General features: G+C 51.4%; 1 protein-coding gene and 1 long non-coding RNA gene across 3 annotated transcripts; both read left to right on the top strand.

Moving 5' to 3' along the window:
* Positions 1-79: 79 nt before the first annotated feature.
* Positions 80-11,922, top strand: LOC135276775 (uncharacterized). 2 transcript variants are annotated; one of them, XR_010344327.1, is made up of 5 exons: positions 80-675; positions 6,857-7,002; positions 8,349-8,533; positions 8,873-9,071; positions 11,670-11,922. It is a non-coding gene; the product is annotated as an uncharacterized LOC135276775 (long non-coding RNA). The 2 variants fall into 2 exon arrangements; XR_010344328.1 differs by lacking the exon at positions 80-675 and adding an exon at positions 4,009-4,566.
* A 2,077-nt stretch (positions 11,923-13,999) lies between these two features.
* Positions 14,000-20,159, top strand: MVB12A (multivesicular body subunit 12A). Its single transcript, XM_012443629.3, has 9 exons — positions 14,000-14,179; positions 14,275-14,373; positions 14,499-14,595; positions 16,451-16,577; positions 18,233-18,352; positions 18,428-18,534; positions 18,712-18,773; positions 19,507-19,563; positions 19,786-20,159. Exons 1-9 carry the CDS (start codon positions 14,090-14,092, stop codon positions 19,846-19,848), a joined length of 822 nt encoding a protein of 273 aa, XP_012299052.1. The 5' UTR covers positions 14,000-14,089; the 3' UTR covers positions 19,849-20,159.
* The last annotated feature ends 557 nt before the right edge of the window (positions 20,160-20,716 follow it).

Below are 20,716 nucleotides of genomic sequence, written 5' to 3'. Positions count from 1 at the left end.
CCCTCCTGACCAATAGCAAGTGCCAGGAAGTACTCTTAGCAGCAGCTCCGGCGTGGGCCACCTACAGGCAGAGGATTCTTAGGCTTTTAGTTTCAGTTTCCCAGAAGGGAGATGGGCTTTTTTTTTCACCCTGCTTTAAAAGGCCTTGGGCCCTTCCCAACTGGGTGCCAGACAGACCCTCTGTAGTAGGGAAGCTGTGGTTGCCTGGGACACTCCATCTCAAGTCCCTGCACGTCTCCTGTGAGTTACTGGGTGCCTAGGCCATGCCAGCCTGCATTCATCTGTACCGTGACCTGAAGAGGCAGAGTCCAGTCCCCACCTGGGGAAACTGAAGTTGCACAGTTGAGTGGTGGAGTCGGGGCAGGGCCTGGGCCTTACCCTAGAGACTAGGTTTTGTGTTTAGGTGTCTCCGTGGTGATGAGCAGGGCTTCATCCAGTGCCCCCGTCCCCACCGAGGGGACTATGGGAGCCATGGAGGGTGTGTGAGCAGGAGGTGAGACTGGAGCCAGCTGGAAGCTGGGGGACCCCATAGGTATACACGGCCCAGGCTGCAGTTCTGCATTTGGCCACCAGGGGACGCCCCAGCCAACAAACAATATTGGTTCCTGTCCTGGCACCGGCAGGAAACGGGCTCCTACTTCCAGAAAAAGTGCTCCTTCGACTCCAGGATGCCAGGTAAACTCTCTGAGCCTGCTTCTTCATCGGTAAAGGAACAATAACAGGGCCAGCCTCTCCAGGACAGGCGAGGGAGGAGGTGCCAGTAAAGCACTTTGGTATCCAGTAGGTGCTCAATGGATGCACACACCACCTGCCAGGCCTGTGGCTCAGGACAGATGGATGGGAAGATAATAGCGAGGATCTTTCTTTCTTTCTTTTTGAGATAAGGTCTCACTCCGTCACCGAGGCTGGAGTGCAATGGTGCAATCTCAGCTCCCTGCAGACTCCACCTCCCAGATTCAACTGATTCTCCCACCTCAGCCTCGCCAGTAGCTGGGACTACAAGTGCGGGCCACCACACCCGACTAATATTTTTTGTATTTGCATTTTTATTTTTTTTGAGACAGAGTCTCGCTCTGTCGCTTAGGCTGGAGTGCAGTGGAGCGATCTCGGCTCACTGCAACCTCCGCCTCCTGGATTCAAGTGATTCTCCTGCCCCAGCCTCCCAAATAACTGGGACTACAGGTGCATGCTGCCACACCAGGTTAATTTATTCTGTTTTTTAGTAGAGACAGGGTTTCGCCATGTTGGCCAGGCTGGTCTCAAACTCCTGAGCTCAGGCAATCTGCCTGCCTCGGCCTCCCAAAATGCTGGGATTACAGGCATGAGCCAGCATGCTCCGCCTAACAGGGATTTTTCTTTGAGGAAAGATAGTTGGCTCCATTTGGGATGTGCTAAACCCAACGGGCCTGGTAGACATCCGGGGAAGAAACCTGGGATGGGGCAGGTGCTGTGGGGGTTGGACACTGGGGTGGGGGGCGCACTCAGGCTGCACTGAGCTGCTGTCCATGTGGCTAAGAGAGCCAGGGCTTCCTGCAGGAAATCAGCACCATTATCAGTGCCCAACTGCTGGGCATGACCACAGGAAGGGGGCTGCATATTTTTCTTGTAGCTTCTTCAGCCACAGCCTGACCACAGCCCAGATTCTGTTGGGTCTGCCATCTCCGTGTGTGTGTGTGTGTGTGTGTGTGTGTGTGTGTGTGTGTGTGTGTGTGTGTTTGAGACAGAGTTTTTCTCTTGTTGCCCAGGCTGGAGTGCAATGGCACGATCTCGGCTCACCGCAACCTCTGCCTCCCGGATTGAAGCCATTCTCCTGCCTCAGCCTCCTGAGAGCTGGGATTACAGGCGCCTGCCACCGCATCCGGCTAATTTTTGTATTTTTAGTAGAGATGGGGTTTCGCCATGTTGGTTCAGGCTGGTCCCGAATTCCTGACCTCGTGATCCACTGGCCTCAGCCTTCCAGCGTGCTGGGATTACAGGCGTTAGCCACTGCACCGGCCTTTTTTTCTTTTTTGTTTTTTGTTTTTGAGATGGAGTTTTGCTCTGTTGCCAAGGCTGGAGTGCAATGGCTTGATCTTGTCTCACTGCAACTTCCGCTTCCCGGAGTAGCTGGGATTACAGGCATGCACCACCATACCTGGCTAATTTTTGTATTTTTAGTGATTTGTATTTTTAGTAGGTTTCTTATTGTTGGTCAGTCTAGTCTTGAACTCCTGACCTCGTGATCTGGCTGCCTCAGCCTGTCAAAGTGCTGGGAATACAGGCGTGAGCTACCGCTGGCAATTTTTGTATTTTTAGTAGAGACAGGGTTTCTCCAGTTGGCCAGGCTGGTCTTCAACTCCTGATCTTGTGATTCGCCTGCCTTGGCCTCCCAAAGTGCTGGGATTACAGGCATGAGTCACCACACCCCACCCATTTTTGTTTTCAGTAGGGCCAGATGGCAGGCAAGGTCAAGCAAGGCCAGAGCCCAGGCCTCCCAGAAGGCCTGAGGAACTCCCCCCAGACCCTCACTCCAACATCCCTCTTCCTAAAAGGACCCCATTAAAGCCACTTACAGCCAGGCATGGTGGTGTACATACCTGTGGTCCCAGCTACTCAGGAGGCTGAGGCAGGAGGATTGCTTGAACCCAGGAGTTTGAGGCTGCAGTGAGCTGGAATTGTGCCACTATACTACAGCCAGGGTGACAGAGTGGAAACCCCTCTGTTAAACAAACAAACAAAAAAAATCACTTAGAACCAAGAACCAATTAACAAGTGGTGGGAGATGATCTTGCTGAAAAGTCCAAGGGTGAACTTCTTCCATGAGGAGGGACCTATCAGTGTTGCCAGGACTCCAGGTTCAAAGACGCGACCTTTGCCTGAGTTATTTGACTAAGCTGACTTATTTGAGCAGGCACTGTTTGGGCCTGGAAACTTCAGGGTCAGTTTGGGACCAGGTCAGAAGTCACGATTTCATGAACTGCAGGTTGGAGGCCCGCGTGGTGCACCCCTAAGTGAATGACTTTCCTCCCTTAGCATTGATTTCCCCAGCTGTAAAATGTGGATAATAATAGATTGGCTTTGGGAGGCTGAGGCGGGCGGATCACAAGGTCAGGAGTTCAAGACCAGCCTGGCCAACATGGTGAAACCCTGTCTCTACCAAAAATACACACACACACACAAAATTAGCTGGGCGTGGTGGCATGCACCTGTAGTCCCAGCTACTCGGGAGGCTGAGGCAGAAGAATCGCCTGAACCCAGGAGGCAGAGGTTGCAGTGAGCCGAGATCATGCCACTGCACTTCAGCCTGGGCAACAGAGTGAGACTCTGATTCAAAAAAAAAATTAATAATAATAATAATAAATTGGTGTCCTCCCTAAATTTTGTAACTGCAAACAGTCCTAGCCCTCCAAACTGAAAATCTGTTGCTCTTTCCTTTAAAATTATAAATGGTGGGCCAGGTGCAGTGGCTTACGCCTGCAATCCCAGTACTTTGGGCGGCCGAGATAGGAGGATTGCTTGAGGCCAGGAGTTCGAGACCAGCCTGGCCAACATAACGAGACCCTATCTCTATTTAGCAAAATACATATATATATATGTAGTATATATTTATATATTTATTTTATTTAATTAATGTATTATTTTGAGAGAGAGTCTTGCTCTTGTCGCCCAGGCTGGAGTGCAGTGGCGCAATCTCGGCTCACTGCAACCTCCACCTCCCAGGTTCAAGCAATTCTCCTACCTCAGCCTCCTGAGTAGCTGGGATTACAGGCGCCCACCACCACGCCCAGCTAATTTTTTGTACTTGTAGTAGAGATGGGTTTCGCCATGTTGGCCAGGCTGGTCTCGAACCCCTGACCTCAGGAGATCCACCCGCCTCGGCCTCCCAAAGCGCTAGGATTACAGACGTGACCCACGGCATCCAGCCTATATTTTATTTTACATTTTAAAATATATATACATAATGTAGTTATATATTAGGTTGGTACAAAAGTAATTCGGTTTCTGCCATCACTTTTTTTTTTTTGAGATGGAGTCTCCTTCCATCGCCCAGGCTGAAGTGCAGTGGTGTGATCTCAGCTCAGTGCAACCTCTGCCTCCTGGGTTCAAGCAGTTCTCCTGCCTCAGCCTCCCGAGTAGCTGGGACTACAGATGCCCGCTACCATGCCCGGCTACTTTCTGTATTTTTAGTAGAGACTTTAGGTTTCGCCACGTTGGCCAGGCTGGTCTCAAACTCCTGACCTCAAGTGATCCGCCCGACTTGGCCTCCCAGTGTTGGGATTACAGGTATGAGTCACTGCGCCCAGCCTCTGCCATTACTTTTTTTTTCATTTGGAGCCTCACTCTGTCGCCCAGGCTGGGGTGCAGTGGCACGATCTCGGCTCCCTGCTACAACCTCCGCCTCCTGGGTTCAAGCAATTCTCCTGCCTCAGCCTGCTGAGTAGCTGGGATTACAGGCACCCGACACCACGCCTGGCTAATTTTTGTGTTTTTAATAGAGATGGCATTTCACCATGTTAACCAGGCTGGTCTCGAACTCCTGACCTCGTGATCTGCCCACCTTGGTCTCCCAAAGTGCTGAGATTACAGGTATGAGCCACCACGCCTAGCCTGCCATTATTTGTAATGGTATTAATTATATTAATTAAAAGTAATGGCAAAAACCACCATTACTTTAAAATAAAATTACAAATGGAAACTGTCATGCTGCCATTCTTTTTTTTCTTTCTTTTCTTTTGAGACAGTCTTGTCCTGTCGCCCAGGCTGGAGTACAGCGGTGCAGTCATAGCTCACTGCAGCCTTGACCGCCTGGGCTCAAGCAATCCTCTCACCTCAGCCTCTGCATAGCTGGGACTACAGGTGTGCACCACCATGCCTGGCTAATTTTCTATTTTTTTGTAGAGATGGGGTCTTACTATGTTTCCCAGGCTGGTCTCAAACTCCTGGGCTCCAAAGATCCTCCTGCCTCAGCCCCCAAAGTGTTGGAATTACAGGAGTGTGCCACTGCACCCAGCCACCAGCACTGTTTTGGTTTTGGCTGGACACAGTAGTTATGCCCGTAATCCCAGCACTTTGGAAGGCCAAGGTGGGTGGATTACGTGAGGTCAGGAGTTTGAGACCAGCTTGGCCATCATGGTGAAACTCCGTCTCTACTAAAAATACAAAAATTATCTGGGCGTGATGGTGGGTGCCTATAATTCCAGCTACTCGGGAGGCTGAGGCACGAGAATCGCTTGAACCTAGAGGTGGAGATTGCAGTGAGCCAAGACTGTGCCACTGCACTTCAGCCTGGGCAACAGAGTGAGACTCTGTCTCAAAAAAAAAAAAAAAGTAACATTTTATTTTAGAATAGTTTCCGATTTGCAGGAAAAAAACCAGTGAGCCTGGTACAAAGAATTTCCCGCATTCCCTACACCCAATTTTCCATCATTTATTTATTTATTTATTTAGACAGAGTCTTGCTCTGTCGCCCAGGCTGGAGTGCAGTGTCGCTATCTCAGCTCACTGCAACCTCCTCCTCCTGGGTTCAAGCTATTCTTCTGCCTCAGCCTCCTGAGTAGCTGGGACTACAGGCGCACGCCACCATCCCTGGCTAATTTTTGTATTATTAGTAGAGACAGAGTTTCACCATATTGGCCAAGCTGGTCTTGAATACCTGACCTTATGATCTGCCCACCTTGGCCTCCCAAATTGCTGTGATTACAGGCGTCAGCCACCAACCCCAACCTTTTATTTATTTATTAAAGACAGGCTTTTGCTCTGTTGCCCAGGCTGGAGTACTATCATAGCTCACTGCAGCCTTGACCTCCTGGGCTTCAGTGATCAATCCTCCCACCTCACCCTCCTGAGTGGCTGAGACCACAGATACACAGTACTACACATGGCTAATTTTTTTATTTTTTGTAGAGATGGGGTCTCACTATGTTGGCCAGGCTTGTCTCAAACTCCTGGGCTCAAGTGATCCTCCTGCCTCAGCCTCCTGAGTAGCTGAGACTACAGGCACTCACCACCATCATGCCCAGCTAATTTGTGTATTGTTTGTAGAGACAGGATCTTCCTATGTTGCCCAGGCTGGTCTCCAACTCCTGGGCTCGTGTGATCCTCCCTCCTCAGCCTCCCAAGGTGCTGGGATTATAGGTGTGAACCACTGCCTCCAGCTAAGAAAAAAAAAATGAGTGGGAAGATTGGGAGGGATAACATTAGGAGAAATACCTAATGTAGGTGATGGGGGGATGGAGGCAGCAAACCACCATGGCATGTGTATACCTATGTAACAATCCTGCAGGATCTGCACAGGTACCCCAGAACTGAAAGTATAATAATAAATAAATAAATAAAATAAATAAGCTACTTAAAAAAATACATTTAAGAAACAAAGATCATCTACAATTGACCCTCATCTACAATCGACTACTCAGCCTCCTGAGTAGCTGGGATTACAGGCACCCGCCATCATGCCTGGCTAATTTTTCATTTCTGTTTGTTATCACACCACATGTATATTTCACTTACTTTGGGCTACTGAGATGTGGCCCTTGGTGTGCATCTAAGGACGTCTCCATTCCTGTAGGAAGGTGCTGGCCCCAGGGCGCTCACTGCGCAGGGGTGATTCTGCTCCAGGGGACATTTCTGTTGTCACCACGGGTGCTGGGAGTTCTCCCGGCAGCCGGGGATGTAGGCTGGGGATGCTGCTCTACACACATCGGTGCACAGATCGGCCCCCACAGTAAATGATCAAGCCCCAAGTGTCAGAGGTGCCACCAAGGGTGACAAGCCCTGCCCTGGGGAGACCTGAGTGCAGGTTTGTGCTAGCCTACCTGACTCCATCTTAGCTGTAAACTCCATTGTAGCCTCTCCCTCCGTGCCACTTCTCCCTCAGGTGTATTACTGGGTCACGCTCTACTCAGAGCCTTGAACCACTGAGGTTTGGGTCATGCCGTTCTCAGTACCTGTAACCAATGGACCCGTGTCCTGCTTGGCAAGCCCGCCTGCTACTGTAAATACCTCTCCTTGACACCCCCCTTGGTAAGTAATTGTATAAAAAGTCCCCCTGCTACTCCCCTTAATAATTGTATAAAAATACTCTTAGTAACCAGCAGCTATGGAAACCTCCTGCGTCCTGGTTACCAACTTCCTCCTACTAACTTGCTTGTTCTGCTTCTGTAAAATTCCCCTTCAGCTAAACTCCCCCTCTCCTACCCTAAGCAAGGTATAAAAAAAAAAATCAAGTCCCTTCCTCGGGGCCAAAAAAATTTTAAGCGTTAGCCACCTCTTGGTCGCCGGCAATAAAAAACTCTCAATCAAAACTCAAACTGAGGCCAGGCGTAGTGGCTCAAGCCTGTAATCCCAGCACTTTGGGAGGCCGAGGCGGGTGGATCACGAGGTCAAGAGATCGAGACCATCCTGGTCAACATGGTGAAACCCCGTCTCTACTAAAAATACAAAAAATTAGCTGGGCACGGTGGCACGTGCCTGTAATCCCAGCTACACAGGAGGCTGAGGCAGGAGAATTGCCTGAACCCAGGAGGCGGAGGTTGCGGTGAGCCGAGATCGCGCCATTGCACTCCAGCCTGGGTAACAAGAGCGAAACTCCATCTCAAAAAAAAAAAAACAAAAAAACAAAAACCTCAAACTGAGGCGCTTTCTCTAACTTGCTCAGTTGTAACATTTGGAGTCAGACTTGCGCTCAAATTCCATCATGATGGACCAGCTCCTTTCCCTCCGGCCTCTGCTTTTCTTTCTTCTATTTTTTTTTTTTTTTTTGAGACAGAGTCTTACTCTGTTGCCTAGGCTGGAGTGCAGTGGTGTAATCTTGGCTCACTGCAACCTCCGCCTCCCAGATTCAAGTGATTCTTTTGTCTCAGCCTCCCGAGTAGCTGGTATCACAGGTGTGTGCCACCACGCCTGGCTAATTTTTTTTTTTTTTTTGGAGACGGAGGCTCGCTCTTGTTACCCAGGCTGGAGTGCAATGGCGCGGTCTCGGCTCACCGCAACCTCCGCCTCCTGGGATCAGGCAATTCTCCTGCCTCAGCCTCCTGAGTAACTGGGATTACAGGCATGCGCCACCATGCCCAGCTAATTTTTTGTATTTTTAGTAGAGACAGGGTTTCACCATGTTGACAGGATGGTCTTGATCTCTTGACCTCATGATCCACCCGCCTCAGCCTCCCAAAGTGCTGGGATTACAGGCGTGAGCCACCGCGCCCGGCCGCCTGGCTAATTTTTATATTTTAAGTAGAGACGGGGTTTCACCATGTTGGCCAGGCTGGTCTCAAACTCCTGACCTCAGATGATCACCCGCCTCAGCCTCCCAAAGTACTGGGATGACAGGTGTGAACCACCGCGCCCGGCCAACCTCTGCTTTCTTACAGCTGGGGTGTGGTAACAGCTGCTTCCCAGTCTATTGGAATGTTCATGCAAGTTAGAGACTGACACAGTATCTCCATCGGCCGGGAGAAGACAAGAAAACGGGAGCAGGCAATGAGATTTCTCATTAGTTACAGTCTTCTGACTTTAATTGGTGCCCAGGGAAAATGAAACTATGGCTATATTTAAGGTAAGGCAAACATTTGAGAGGGAAAGGAAAGATTAATTCTGCAGCTCTCTCAGGGTCTGGTGGAGGGTTGATGGATGTTATCCTGTCTCTGTTTTGCACCGGGGAAAGTAAACTTGTAATCTGTGCTGTCAGTATGAAATTCAACAGACTGGTTCCGTAGACAAGGGGTCAGATAGAGCTTGCAAACCTGAAGTTACGTGTCTTGCCAACACATCTTTGTTTATGACAGGCTGGACGTCTTGTAAAGATTTAGGGGCTGAGCGAAGAATTTACATATGAACAATTCTTCAGGGCGATCATCTGGAGATGTGTGAGGACTTTTTTTTTTTCTTTTTGTAGGCATCTGGCTTAAGGTACAACACTTAACAACAGCCTTGGATTTGGGAAAGGAACGTCAGCGTTGTGCGGCTCAGTCTCTAGACCCAACTTTCCCTTTGGGACGGACTCAGTGGCTCATGCCTGTAATCCCAGCACTTTGGAAGGCTGAGGCAGGAGGATCGCCTGAGCCCAGAAGTTCAAGACTAGCCTGAGCAACAAAGTGAGTTTCTCCTCACCCCCATCCCCCACCCACATCTTAACACAACATTTAAAAATTAGCTGGGCGTGGTGGCTGCGTCTGTGGTGGCTGAAATGCAGTGGCGTGATCTTGGCTCACTGAAGCCTCTGAGTTCAAGTGATTCTCCTGCCTCAGCCTCCTGAGTAGCTGGGATTACAGGCATCCACCATCATGCCTGGCTAATTTTTTGTCTTTTTTTTTTTTTTTTTCCTTTTTGTGGAGAATGGGGTCTCACTATATTGCCCAGGCAGGCCTCAAACTCCTAGAGTAAAGCTATCCTCCCGCCTCTGCCTCCCTAAGAGGTGGGATTACAGGCATGAGCCACTGCATCTTGCTAATTTTTGTATTTTTGGTAGAGATGGGGTTTCACCATGTTGGCCAGGCTGATCTCCAACTCCCGACCTCAGGTGATCTGCTACTCGGGAGGCTGGGTGGGAGGATCCCTTGAGCCCAGAAGGTAGAAAATGCAGTGAGCCATGTTCATTCGATGGCACATCAGCCTGGGCAACAGAATGAGACCATGTCTCAAAAACAAACAAACCGGGCTGGGCACGGTGGCTCACACCTGTAATCCCAGCACTTTGGGAGGCTGAGTCGGGTGGATCACAAAGTCAGGAGTTCAAGACCATCCTGGCCAAGATGGTGAAACCCCATCTCTACTAAAAATACAAAAATTAGCCTGGCATGGTGGCAGGTGCCTGTAGTCCTAGATACTTGGGAGGATGAGGCAGAGGTTGCAGTGAGCCGAGATTGTGCCACTGCACTGCGGCGAGAGAGTGCGACTCCATCTCAAAGACAAACAACAACCAAAACAAGCCAACACAAACAACAACCACAACTTTTCCTTGGCATAATGCCTTTGGAAGGTCCTCGTATTTTTATTTTCTTTGACAGGAAAAAGCAATATACGGAAAGGGCTTAGCTTAGCACTTCATACGTGACAGCTCCCCGTCAGAGTTCGATCTTGTCATTTGATAAGTTCTGGACTTGACTGCAGCCTTTCCTTAGACTGAAATCCCAGAAGCGGGGTTACTGGGTCCAAGGGGATGCCTATGTCCCAAGCTCTCACTTCCCCTAAAGAAGAATTCAGAATTTGACCAGGTGCGGTGGCTCGCGCCTGTAATCCCAGCACTTTGGGAGGCTGAGAGGGGAGGATCACCTGAGGTCAGGAGTTGAAGACCAGCTTGGCCAACATAGTGAAACCCCGTCTCTAATAAAAATACAAAAATGAGCCAAACGTGGTGGCAAATGCCTATAATCCCAGCTACTCGGGAGGCTAAGGCAGGAGAATTGCTTGAACTGGGAGGTGGAGGCTGCAGTGAGCTGAGATAATGCCACTGCACTCCAGCCTGGGCAAGAGAGTGAGACTCCGTCTCAAAACAAACGAAGTATTAATATGTTTCCTCTGATCAGTGGGGTGGTTCACCCTTGTATTCCCAGCACTTTGGGAGGCAGAGGCTGGTGGATCATTGAGTCCAGGAGTTTGAGACCAGCCTGGGTGGCACAGCAAAACCCCATCTGTACTAAAAATACAAAAATTAGCTTGGCGTGGTAGCATGAGCCTGTAGTTCCAGTGGAGGCTGAGGCAGGAGTATCCTTTGAACCTGGGAGGCAGAGGTTGAGATCACGCCACTGCACTCCCGAGTGGGTGACAAGACTGAAACTCCGTCTCAAAAAAAAACAAAAAACCAATCTTCCTGCACCCACCTGTTGAAACCACCATTGCAAAAGTTATATCAGTGAGAAAATTAGAACAGTAAGCTAAGCTAACCCAACCCCCACCTAACTTTTCCTGTAATTATTCCTGTGCTATTGGGCCAAGCCAACTTTGGAAGACATTTAGGCTATGGTTTAAATGGTAATAGCCCTTGCCAAAAACTCAATCGCTTGTTTGTTTTTTTTTTTTCAGACAGAGTCTCATTCTGCACTCAGAATGAGACCAGGCTGGAGTGCAGAGGCACCATTTCTGTTCACTGCAACCTCCACCTCCCGGGCTCAAGCAATACTCCTGTCTCAGCCTCCGGAGTAGCTGAGATTACTGGCACCTGCCACCACACCTGGCTAATTCTTTTGTATTTTTAGTACAGATGGGGTTTCACTATGTTGGCCAGGCTGGTCTCCAACTCCTGGCCTCAAGTGATCGGTCCACCTTGGCCTTCTAAAGTGTTAGGGTGACAGGTGTGTCACTGCGCCCGGCCTTAACTGCCTTTTTTTTTTTTGAGACGGAGTCTCACTCTGTCACCCAGGCTGGAGTGCAGTGGCATGATCTCGGCTCACTGCAACCTCCACCTCCTGGGTTCAAGCAATTCATCTGTCTCAGTCTCCCGAGTTAATCTCAGTCACCACGCCCAGCTAATTTTTACACTTTTAGCAGAGATGGGGTTTCACCATACTAGTCAGGCTGGTCTCAAACTCGTGATCGCAGGTGATCCAGCCGCCTCGGACTCCCAAAGTGCTGGAATTACAGGTGTGACCCGTGGCCTCAACCGCTTTTTATGGGAGAAGCGCAGTCATTATTCCAGAAGCTGTTAAGATACGCAACTTACCCAATTACTCCTGCACATAACACTGCTGTTGTAGATTGGCTTTGGAAGAAGTCTTTCCAAGTTTTTTGCATGTCTGACATCCGTGGTGACACCTGGACAGACATCCCTGCTCCTGTGGCCCCACCGAAAAGCGATTCAGCCTGCTGGAGGTCAGTTTCGAACCCCTATGATTTCATCTCTGCCCCAACCACTGATCAAACAGCAATCACCTGTTACCTGGCCACCCCCACCCCGTTACCCAAACTGCCCTTGAAAAACCCTTATTAGCTTTGTAAGGTTTTTTTTTTTTTTTTGAGACACTATTTCACTCTGTCGCCCAGGCTGGAGTGTAGTAGTGCGATCACAGCTCACTGCAACCTGCAAGTTAGCTCACTGCAACCTTGGCGTTATCAATGCTGCGCAAAGCCCTTTTCAATAGACAGCATAAACCCTATCCTATAAAATCTCTAGCAAGCCTGTTTCTTTACAAGCAGTTTCTTTCTGCTGGCTGCCCACTGTCTTCCTAGCAATGTATTTTCCTACTTTCCCTTTTTTTTTTTTTTTTTGAGGACTCGTCTCGCTATGCCATCCAGGCTGGAGTGCAGTGATGTGATCTCGGCTCACTGCAACCTCCGCCTCCTGGGTTCATGCGATTCTCCTGCCTCAGCTTCCAGAGTAGCTGAGATGACAGGTGCCCACCGTCACTCCCTGCTAATGTTTTGTATTTTTAGTAGAGACGGGGTTTCACCATTGTTGGCCAGGCTGGTCTTGAACTCCTGACCTCCACCCACCTTGGTGTCCCAAAGTCACGAGTGAGCCATCACGCCTGGCATATAAACAGTTTTTTTCTTCCTTCTTCATCTTCCTCTTCTACTTTTTTCCAGGCAACTTTAGCAGGACCCTCTGTACCATCAAACTTTACTTTAGACTTATAGTTAGCAATATCCTTCTTGTATTTTTCTTTTTTTTTGAGACAGTCTCACTCTGTCACCCAGGCTGGAGTGCAGTGGCGCGACCTCGGTTCACTGAAACCTCTGCTTCCCAGGTTCAAGTGATTCTCCTGCCTCAGCCTCTTAGTAGCTGGGATTATAGGTGCCCACCACCACACCCAGTTAATTTTTTTGTTTTTATAGAGACGAGGTTTCATCATGTTGGCCATGTTGGTCTCCAACTCCTGACCTCAGGTGATCCACTCACCTTGGCCTCCCAAAGTGCTGGGATTCAAACTCCTGGAGTCAAGTGATCCTCCCACCTCAGCCTCCCTGCTACCATTACCAGGAGAGTCCTGATGAAATAACTAGGAAAGGTTTTTTAGTCCAAACAAAAAAAGCACAGCTGCTTAAAGATTTCCAGACAGCCAGGGATAACATCACAGAGCTTCTTGACCCCTGACCAGATACCAGAGGAAGACAAGACCTCTAAATCGGTACATACTGGAACAGACGACCTCTGGTTGACTTTAGATCACGAATATTATCATTATAATGCTAAAATTCCCTCTCTTAGAAGAAAATCTCCATTTTGTGCACATGGGTTGTATGAAGACATATGTTCATGAATTGAGCCTGCGTGTCTCGAGTCCCACCATGCACATGTTAACATTCCTCTCCCTTCCTGTACTCAGGGAAGGAAACAATAAAACGTTATGCTTTTTATTGTTAAGGGAGAAGGGGCGGTTAGAGCGAGAGCCTCTCCTTCTCCATCCCTGTCCAGTGAGTAAAACCCGATTGCCTTTTCCGATTGGATGTTCCTTCTTTGCCAGCTACATAAAGTGGGTAAAGAACTGGGTTTGCTGGTGGCATCCCAAGTAGCTGGGACTACAGGCAGTAAATGCTTTTATACCTCGCTTTTTAAAACGTATTGTTCCTGTGAACAAGTCTTCAAGTTATACCCAAGATTTCATGGCTCATGATGGTCAGTAGTTTTCGCTCTTTAAATCAATAGCTGCATATCCCACGACGATTGTCCTTTGGGATGATTTCCCAGAACTGGAATTGCAGATTCTTCACAAATCTCCCAACTTTTCCGGTAAACTGGGATGACTTCCCGGAACTGGAATTGCAGATTTTTCACAAATCTCCCAACTTTTCCGGTAAACACCGAGCTTTTCTCTAGACTAGCAACTGAGGCCACAAGCAATTCTGGGGAACGTAGTGCAGATTTGCAGAGAACGAGTCCCTTGATGCTGTGTCGTAGTATTTCCGGCGGAAGTTGCTGGGCGTGGAAAGCCAGCAAGCCCTTTTTCCGCAATCGTCGCTCCCGCGCGCACGTGGGCGACGCGTGGGGGCGAGGCCCCGCCTCCCCACGCCATTGGCCAGCAGCTCCTCGGGCACGCGTATACTGCGCTTCCGGGCAAGCTCCGCCCCGCATGGCCTTCTGGGAGTTGTAGTTCGATCGCGAGCGCTGCCGTCGGGAGGCTGCTCTGAGGACCGAGGCTGAACCCCGCGACCCTGCCTTCGGCGCTCGGCTCGCAGGATGGATCCCGTACCCGGGACCGACTCGGCGCCGCTGGCCGGCCTGGCCTGGTCGTCGGCCTCTGCACCCCCGCCTCGGGGGTTCAGCGCGGTGAGCCGCGTCGAGGGGCGGGGAGTCGAATGGGGGCAGAGGCAGCCGCTGTGGGGTGGGTGGGAGTCCGGCGCTGACCCGCATCATCCCCGTAGATCTCCTGCACCGTCGAGGGGGCACCCGCCAACTTTGGCAAGAGCTTCGCGCAGAAATCTGGCTACTTCCTGTGCCTTAGTACTCTGGGCAACCTAGAGGTAAGGGGTGCCCATCTTCGGGACCACCAGGGTCCGCCCACTTCCTCTGGGGTCACGATGCCCTATGCCAGGCGCGCTGTCTCCGCTGCTGGGCCACCCTCGCCGTGTCCCCCTTCCACCCCCAGAACCCCCTGGAGAACGTGGTGGGCGATATCCAGATCGTGGTGGACAAGAGCCCCCTGCCGCTGGGCTTCTCCCCGGTCAGCGACCCCATGGACTCCAGTAAGGCCTGCGTGGGAGGCGAGAGTTGTCTGGGTCCCTGCAGGGAGGAGCGGGGAGGAGGGACGACGGGCGCGCGGAATCTGAGCCTCGGCCGCCCCCTGGCACTCGGGGTGGTGACAGGGTTGGCTGAGGACTCAGAGCCCTGCCCTAGGGTGGACCGACATCCCCTGTCCTGATTCAAAGTGTGTGATGTGACTGGCACAGCCTCTATTCTCGAGTTAAGAGTTCAGTCCACGCCACCTGTTTTATTAGTTGTGCTACCTGTGTCTCTACATCACGGCCCAGCAAAACCACTGCGCAGTTCTCTTTTTCACTTCCAGCTTTGCACACGCCGTTTCCTCTGCCTGGAGCACTTTTTCTCTCCTCTTTGCAGCTCATTCTTTGTTGTCCCTCAGGTGTTAGTTACCTCACCTTTCTTTTCCGGGGCCCACAACCCTAGTGCGGCCCTCCCAGCCCCACCAAACGTTCCCACCCTTTCTTGTCATTTTTGACTCAGGCTCTATTCATTCATAGTAGAGTTGGCAAACTTTTTTTTCTTAATTTTTTTCTTAGAGTTGGCAAACTTCTTTTTAAATTTTTTTCTTTATATATATATTTTTTTAAGAGATGGGGTTTCACCATGTTAACCAGGATGGTTTCGATCTCCTGACCTTGTGATCCACCCACCTCAGCCTCCCAAAGTGCTGGGATTACAGGCGTGAGCCACGCAGCCCAGCCTAGAGTTGGCAAACTTTTATGTAAAGGGCCTGATAATAAATATTTTAGGTTTTACAGGATATTCTTTTTTTTTTTTTTTTTTTTAACAATTCCTTAAAAATGTAAAAATCATTCTTAACTCATGAGCTGTAGGAAACCAGGCCTTAGGCTGGGTGCGGTGGCTCATGCTTGTAATCCCAGCACTTTGGGAGGCTGAGGCAGGCGGATCACTTGAGGTCAGTTCCAGACCAGCCTGGCCAACATGGTGAAACCCCGTCTCTACTAAAAATACAAAATTAGGCTGGGATCAGTGGCTTACTCCTGTAATCATAGCACTTTTGGAGGCCAAAGCGGGTGGATCACAAGGTCAGGAGTTCGAGACCAGCCTGGCCAATGTGGTGGAACCCCGTCTCTACTAAAAATACAAAAATTAGCTGGGTGTGGTGGCGGACATCTCTAGTCTCTGCTACTCGGGAGGCTGAGGCAGGAGAATCGCTTGAACCCAGGAGGCAGAGTTTGCAGCGAGCTGAGATTGTGCCACTGCACTCCAGCCTGGACGACGGTGCGAGACTCCATCTCAAACCAATAAAATAAAATAAAAATACAAAATTAGCTGGGCGTGGTAGAGGATGCCTGGAGTCTCAACTACTCAGGAGGTGGAGGCAGGAGAATCATTTGAACCCAGGAGGTAGAGGTTACAGTGAGCCGAGATCGTGCCACTACACTGCAGCCTGAGTGTCAGAGTGACACTCTATCTTAAAAAAAGAAAGAAAGAAAGAATAAGAAAACAGGCCTTGAGCCAGATTTGGTTCATGGGTGCTAGTTGGCCAACCTCTATAGGATTAGGGGACTCAGGGAAAGTAAGATTTGAGGGCCAGTATGGGCACCCAGCTTTGTCTGAGTCCACAGCTAGCCCCTCCATGAATGTACCTCCATATCACCAAAGATCAGCCTGCTCCAGTGGCCCCTAAAAGCTGCGTGGAATCCCCTCCTTCATCTGTACCACTGATGATTTAACCACTCCTCCCAACCCCCATCCCTAATGCTGTCCATGTGGCTGCCTTAAACAGCACCCTGGCGAGCCTCATCCTAGAGTCATCTTTGGGTACTCCCACCCTTTCCTGGCTTCCATCTCTCACTCCACTGCCACCCCCATCAGAGGCCTCTGTGTCCAAGAAGAAACGCATGTGTGTGAAGCTGTTACCCCTGGGGGCCGCGGACACCGCCGTGTTTGATGTCCGGCTGAGTGGGAAGACAAAGACGGTGCCTGGATACCTTCGAGTAGGGTAGGCCACCCCCTGGTGTCTACTCACCTTCCCTGCCCTCCCAACTTGTGATCTCACCCATCTGACCCCTGTGGTCTCTTCTGCCACCTTCCTTTTTTTTTTTTTGAGATGGATTCTGGCTCTGTCACCCAGGCTGGAGTGCAGTGGCATGATCTCAGCTCACTGCAACCTCCACCTCCTGGGTTCAAGCAATTCTCCTGCCTCAACCTCCCAAGTAGCTGGGACTATAGGCATGTGCCCGGCTAATTTTTTTTTTGTATTTTTAGTAGAGATGGGATTTCACCATGTTGACCAGGATGGTCTTGATCTCCTGACCTCATGATCCACCTGCCTCAGCCTCCCAAAGTGCGGGGATTATAGGTGTGAGCCACCACTCCCGGCTCCTTCGGCCACCTTCTGAACCTCAGATTCTGCATGTTAAAACAGGGACATGGCCGGTTGCGGTGGCTCACACCTGTAATCCCAGCACTTTGGGAGGCTGGGGCGGGCAGATCACAAGGTTAGGAGTTTGAGATCAGCCTGGCCAGTATGATGAAACCCCATCTCTACTAAAAATAGAAAAAAATTAGCCGGGCGTGTTGGTGGATACCTGTAGTCCCAGCTACTTGGGGGGCTGAGGCAGGAGAATCACCTGAATCCAGGAGGCGGAGGTTGCAGTGAGCCAAGATCATGCCATTGCACTCCAGCCTGGGCGATGGAGCGACACTTCATCTCAAAACAAACAAACAAACAAAATGGGACATGTGTTCCATCTTGTAGGACTGTAATTAGGAGTCAGTGACTTGGTGTCTAACGTAGACAGAAACTGGGTGCGGTGGCTCACTCCTATAACCCCAGCACTTTGGGAGGCCGAAGCTGGTGGATCACTTGAGACCAGGAGTTCAAGACCAGCCTGGCCCACGTGGTGAAACCCTGTCTCGACTAAACATACAAAAATTAGCTAGGCATGGTGGTGCACACTTGTAATCCCAGCTACTCGGTGGCTGAGGCACAAGGATTCCTTGATCCTGGGAGGTGGAGGTTGCAGTGAGTAGCGATTATGCCACTCCAGCCTGCGTGATAGAGTGAGACTGTCTCAAAAATAAAAATAAGTCTGGGCGCAGTGGCTCACGCCTGTAATCCCAGCAGTTTGGGAGGCTGAGGGGGCTGGATCACCTGAGGTCAGGAGTTAGAGACCAGTCTGGCCAACATGATGAAACTCTGTTTCTACTAAAAAAAAAAAAAATATGGCCGGGCGTGGTGGCTCACGCCTGTAATCCCAGCACTTTGGGAGGCCGAGGAGGGTGGATCACGAGGTCAAGAGATTGAGACCATCCTGGTCAACATGGTGAAACCCTGTCTCAAAAAAAATAAATAAATAAAAATTACAAAAATTAGTTGGGCATGGTGGCAGGTGCCTCTAATCCCAGCTGCTCAGGAGGCTGAGGCAGGAGAATTACTCGAACCTGGAAGGCAAAGATTGCAGTGAGCCGAGGTCCCGTCACTGCACTCCAGCCTGGGTGACTTGAGCAAAACTCCAACTCAAAAAAAAAAAAAAATCATCCCTTAAAAGACAAGGTCACCTGAAGGCCCAGGTCCCCTGCCTTCCTGGGAGCCATCCTCAACCCTGGCTCCAGACGGGGCCAGCACCCCTCCCACCTTCCCTCCCACTCCAGGGACATGGGCGGCTTTGCCGTCTGGTGCAAGAAAGCGAAGGTCCCGAGGCCGGTGCCCAAGCCCCGAGGTCTCAGCCGGGACATGCAGAGCCTCTCTCTGGATGCACCCAGCCAGCCCAGGTGAGCCCTCAGGCACCAGAGTGGGGGTGGCTGTGGCCCAAGAATGAGGTCTGACCTGGGTCGTCCCACCTTCAGCAAGGGCAGCCTCCTGGAGCGGACACTGTCAAGGCTGGGCCCTCGGGCATCCACTCTGCGGAGGAATGACTCCATCTACGAGGCCTCCAGCCTCTATGGCATCTCAGGTGAGCACAGAGTGGGGAAACTGAGGCACGGGGGTGGAGGGTGTGACTGGCTTGAGATTACACGGCCAGGAAGGGTCGATTCTGTAAAGACTGATAGCCGGGCTGTGTGGGGCAGGCCTCTCTGGGCAGAGTGGGCAGCTCCCTCCACCTCACCTCCTCTCCTGGCATGTTTTTCAGCTATGGATGGGGTTCCCTTCACACTCCACCCCCGATTCGAGGGCAAGAGCTGCAGCCCCCTGGTGAGTTGGGTCTCCAGGAGCCAGGGTCTGTGCCTGCCATCACCACTCCGGGTGCCAGGGCATTCCTGTATCCAGCGCCCCAGCACAGAGGGCCGTGTCCTGGGTTGAGGCTGGAGTGTGTCCCCTCCAGGTGGCAGCTGGAAGGTCGTCAGTCTCAGAATGGGGAGGGGTCCATCCGGAGAAGCAGGTGGACCCCAGTAGCTAGAGCTATGGCAAGAAGGGGGAGGGATGCTGGGTGAGGTGGCTCACACCTGTGATCCCACCACTCTGGGAGGCCAAGGCAGGTGGATTACCTGAGGCCAGGAGTTCAAGACGAGCGTGGCCAACATGGTGAAACCCGGTCTTTACTGAAAATGCAAAAATTAGCCGGGTGCGGTGGCTCATGCCTGTAATCCCAGCACTTTGGGAGGCCGAGGTGGGAGGATCGCCTGAGGTCAGGAGTTTGAGACCAGCCTGACCAACATGGAGGAATCCCGTCTCTACTAAAAATATAAAAATAGCCGGGCATGGTGATGCACGCCTGTAATCCCAGCTACTTGGGAAACTGAGGCAGGAGAATTGCTTGAACCCGGGAGGCAGAGGTTGCAGGGAGCCGAGATCACGCCATTGCACTCCAGCCTGGGCGACAAGAGTATTCGGGAGTTGGGGGCCGGGGGCAGGACTCCTTGAATACGAGGGAAAGAGAGTTTCAAGTTGGGATCGGGCCCAAGACTGACCCACCTCTGCCCGCCAGACCTTCTCTGCATTTGGGGACCTGACCATCAAGTCTCTGGCGGACATTGAGGAGGAGGTGGGTGCAGGGCTAGGGAGGAGGTGCTGGAGGAGCTGGGACCCCCCATCCCGCCTCAGGCTGTCCCAATCTTCCCCATCTCCCCTTTCCCCCAGACACACCCATCTCTCCAGGGCCGAAGACCACTTGAGTCCCTAAGTACCCCCCCATTCCTCAGTCACCCCCGCTTTGGCCTTCCCTTCACTCTGGCACCTGCTCACTCTCGCTCTCTGCTTCCCCAAGTATAACTACGGCTTCGTGGTGGAGAAGACCGCGGCTGCCCGACTGCCCCCCAGCGTCTCGTAGTCCCTCACCCGTCCGCAGAAAGAGCCCCTTTCCGCCACCCCCCGAGCCTGGGGGCCACCCCGCCTCATTACATCTTGGGAACCTCCGCCCTGCAAGGCATTTGCCATCTACAGCCACTGGGCGGAGCTGCAGCCCTGGAGGAGGGGGCGGGTCGAGGCTTCGTGGTGACGGGGTCTCCACCCCCAGGCCCTGCTGGGCGGGGCTGGAGCTGGACGGAAGCCAGTGCCTTTAAGTCATTCGTGTCAAAACCCTCTGGGGTCCGGAGGCTGCGCGGGTGTCCTCCTGCCAATAAACACTACCCGGTTCTCGGCCTCTGGAGTCCTGATCCTGCCCCGGGTCCACACCAGGCCCGTGGAACTGAGACTGCCGCTCTTGCATCGGGCAAGTGGGTGGAATCATGGTGGGGAGGCGGTGCTGCTGGGTCTCGGGTTTTTGTTTTTGTTTTTCCTGACGCGGGGTCTTCCTCTGTAGCCCAGGGTGGGGTACAGTGGCATGATCTTGGCTCACTGCAACCTCCGCCTCCAGGGTTCAAGTGATTCTCCTGCCTCGGCCTCCCGAGTGGTTGGGATTACAGGCGCCCACCACCACACTGGGCTAATTTTTTATATTTTTCTATCGACAGAGTTTCACTATGTTGGCCAGGCTGGTCTTGAACTCTTGACCTCAGATGATCTGCCTGCCTCGGCCTCCCAAAGTGCTGGGATTACAGGTGCCCGCCACCACATCTGGCTAATTTTGTATATATTTTTTTAGTAGAGATGGGGTTTTTGCCACATTGGTCAGGCTGGTCTTGAACTCCTGACCCCAGGTGATCCACCCTCCTTAGCCTCCCAAAGTGCTGGGATTACAGGCGTGAACCACTGTGCCT

Source organism: Aotus nancymaae, unplaced genomic scaffold, assembly GCF_030222135.1.
Source record: "Aotus nancymaae isolate 86718 unplaced genomic scaffold, 86718_ANA_hifiasm-v0.15.2.pri h1tg000028l, whole genome shotgun sequence".
NCBI classification, from domain to species: Eukaryota; Metazoa; Chordata; class Mammalia; order Primates; family Aotidae; genus Aotus; species Aotus nancymaae.
This window is presented reverse-complemented; position numbering and strand designations above follow the sequence as displayed.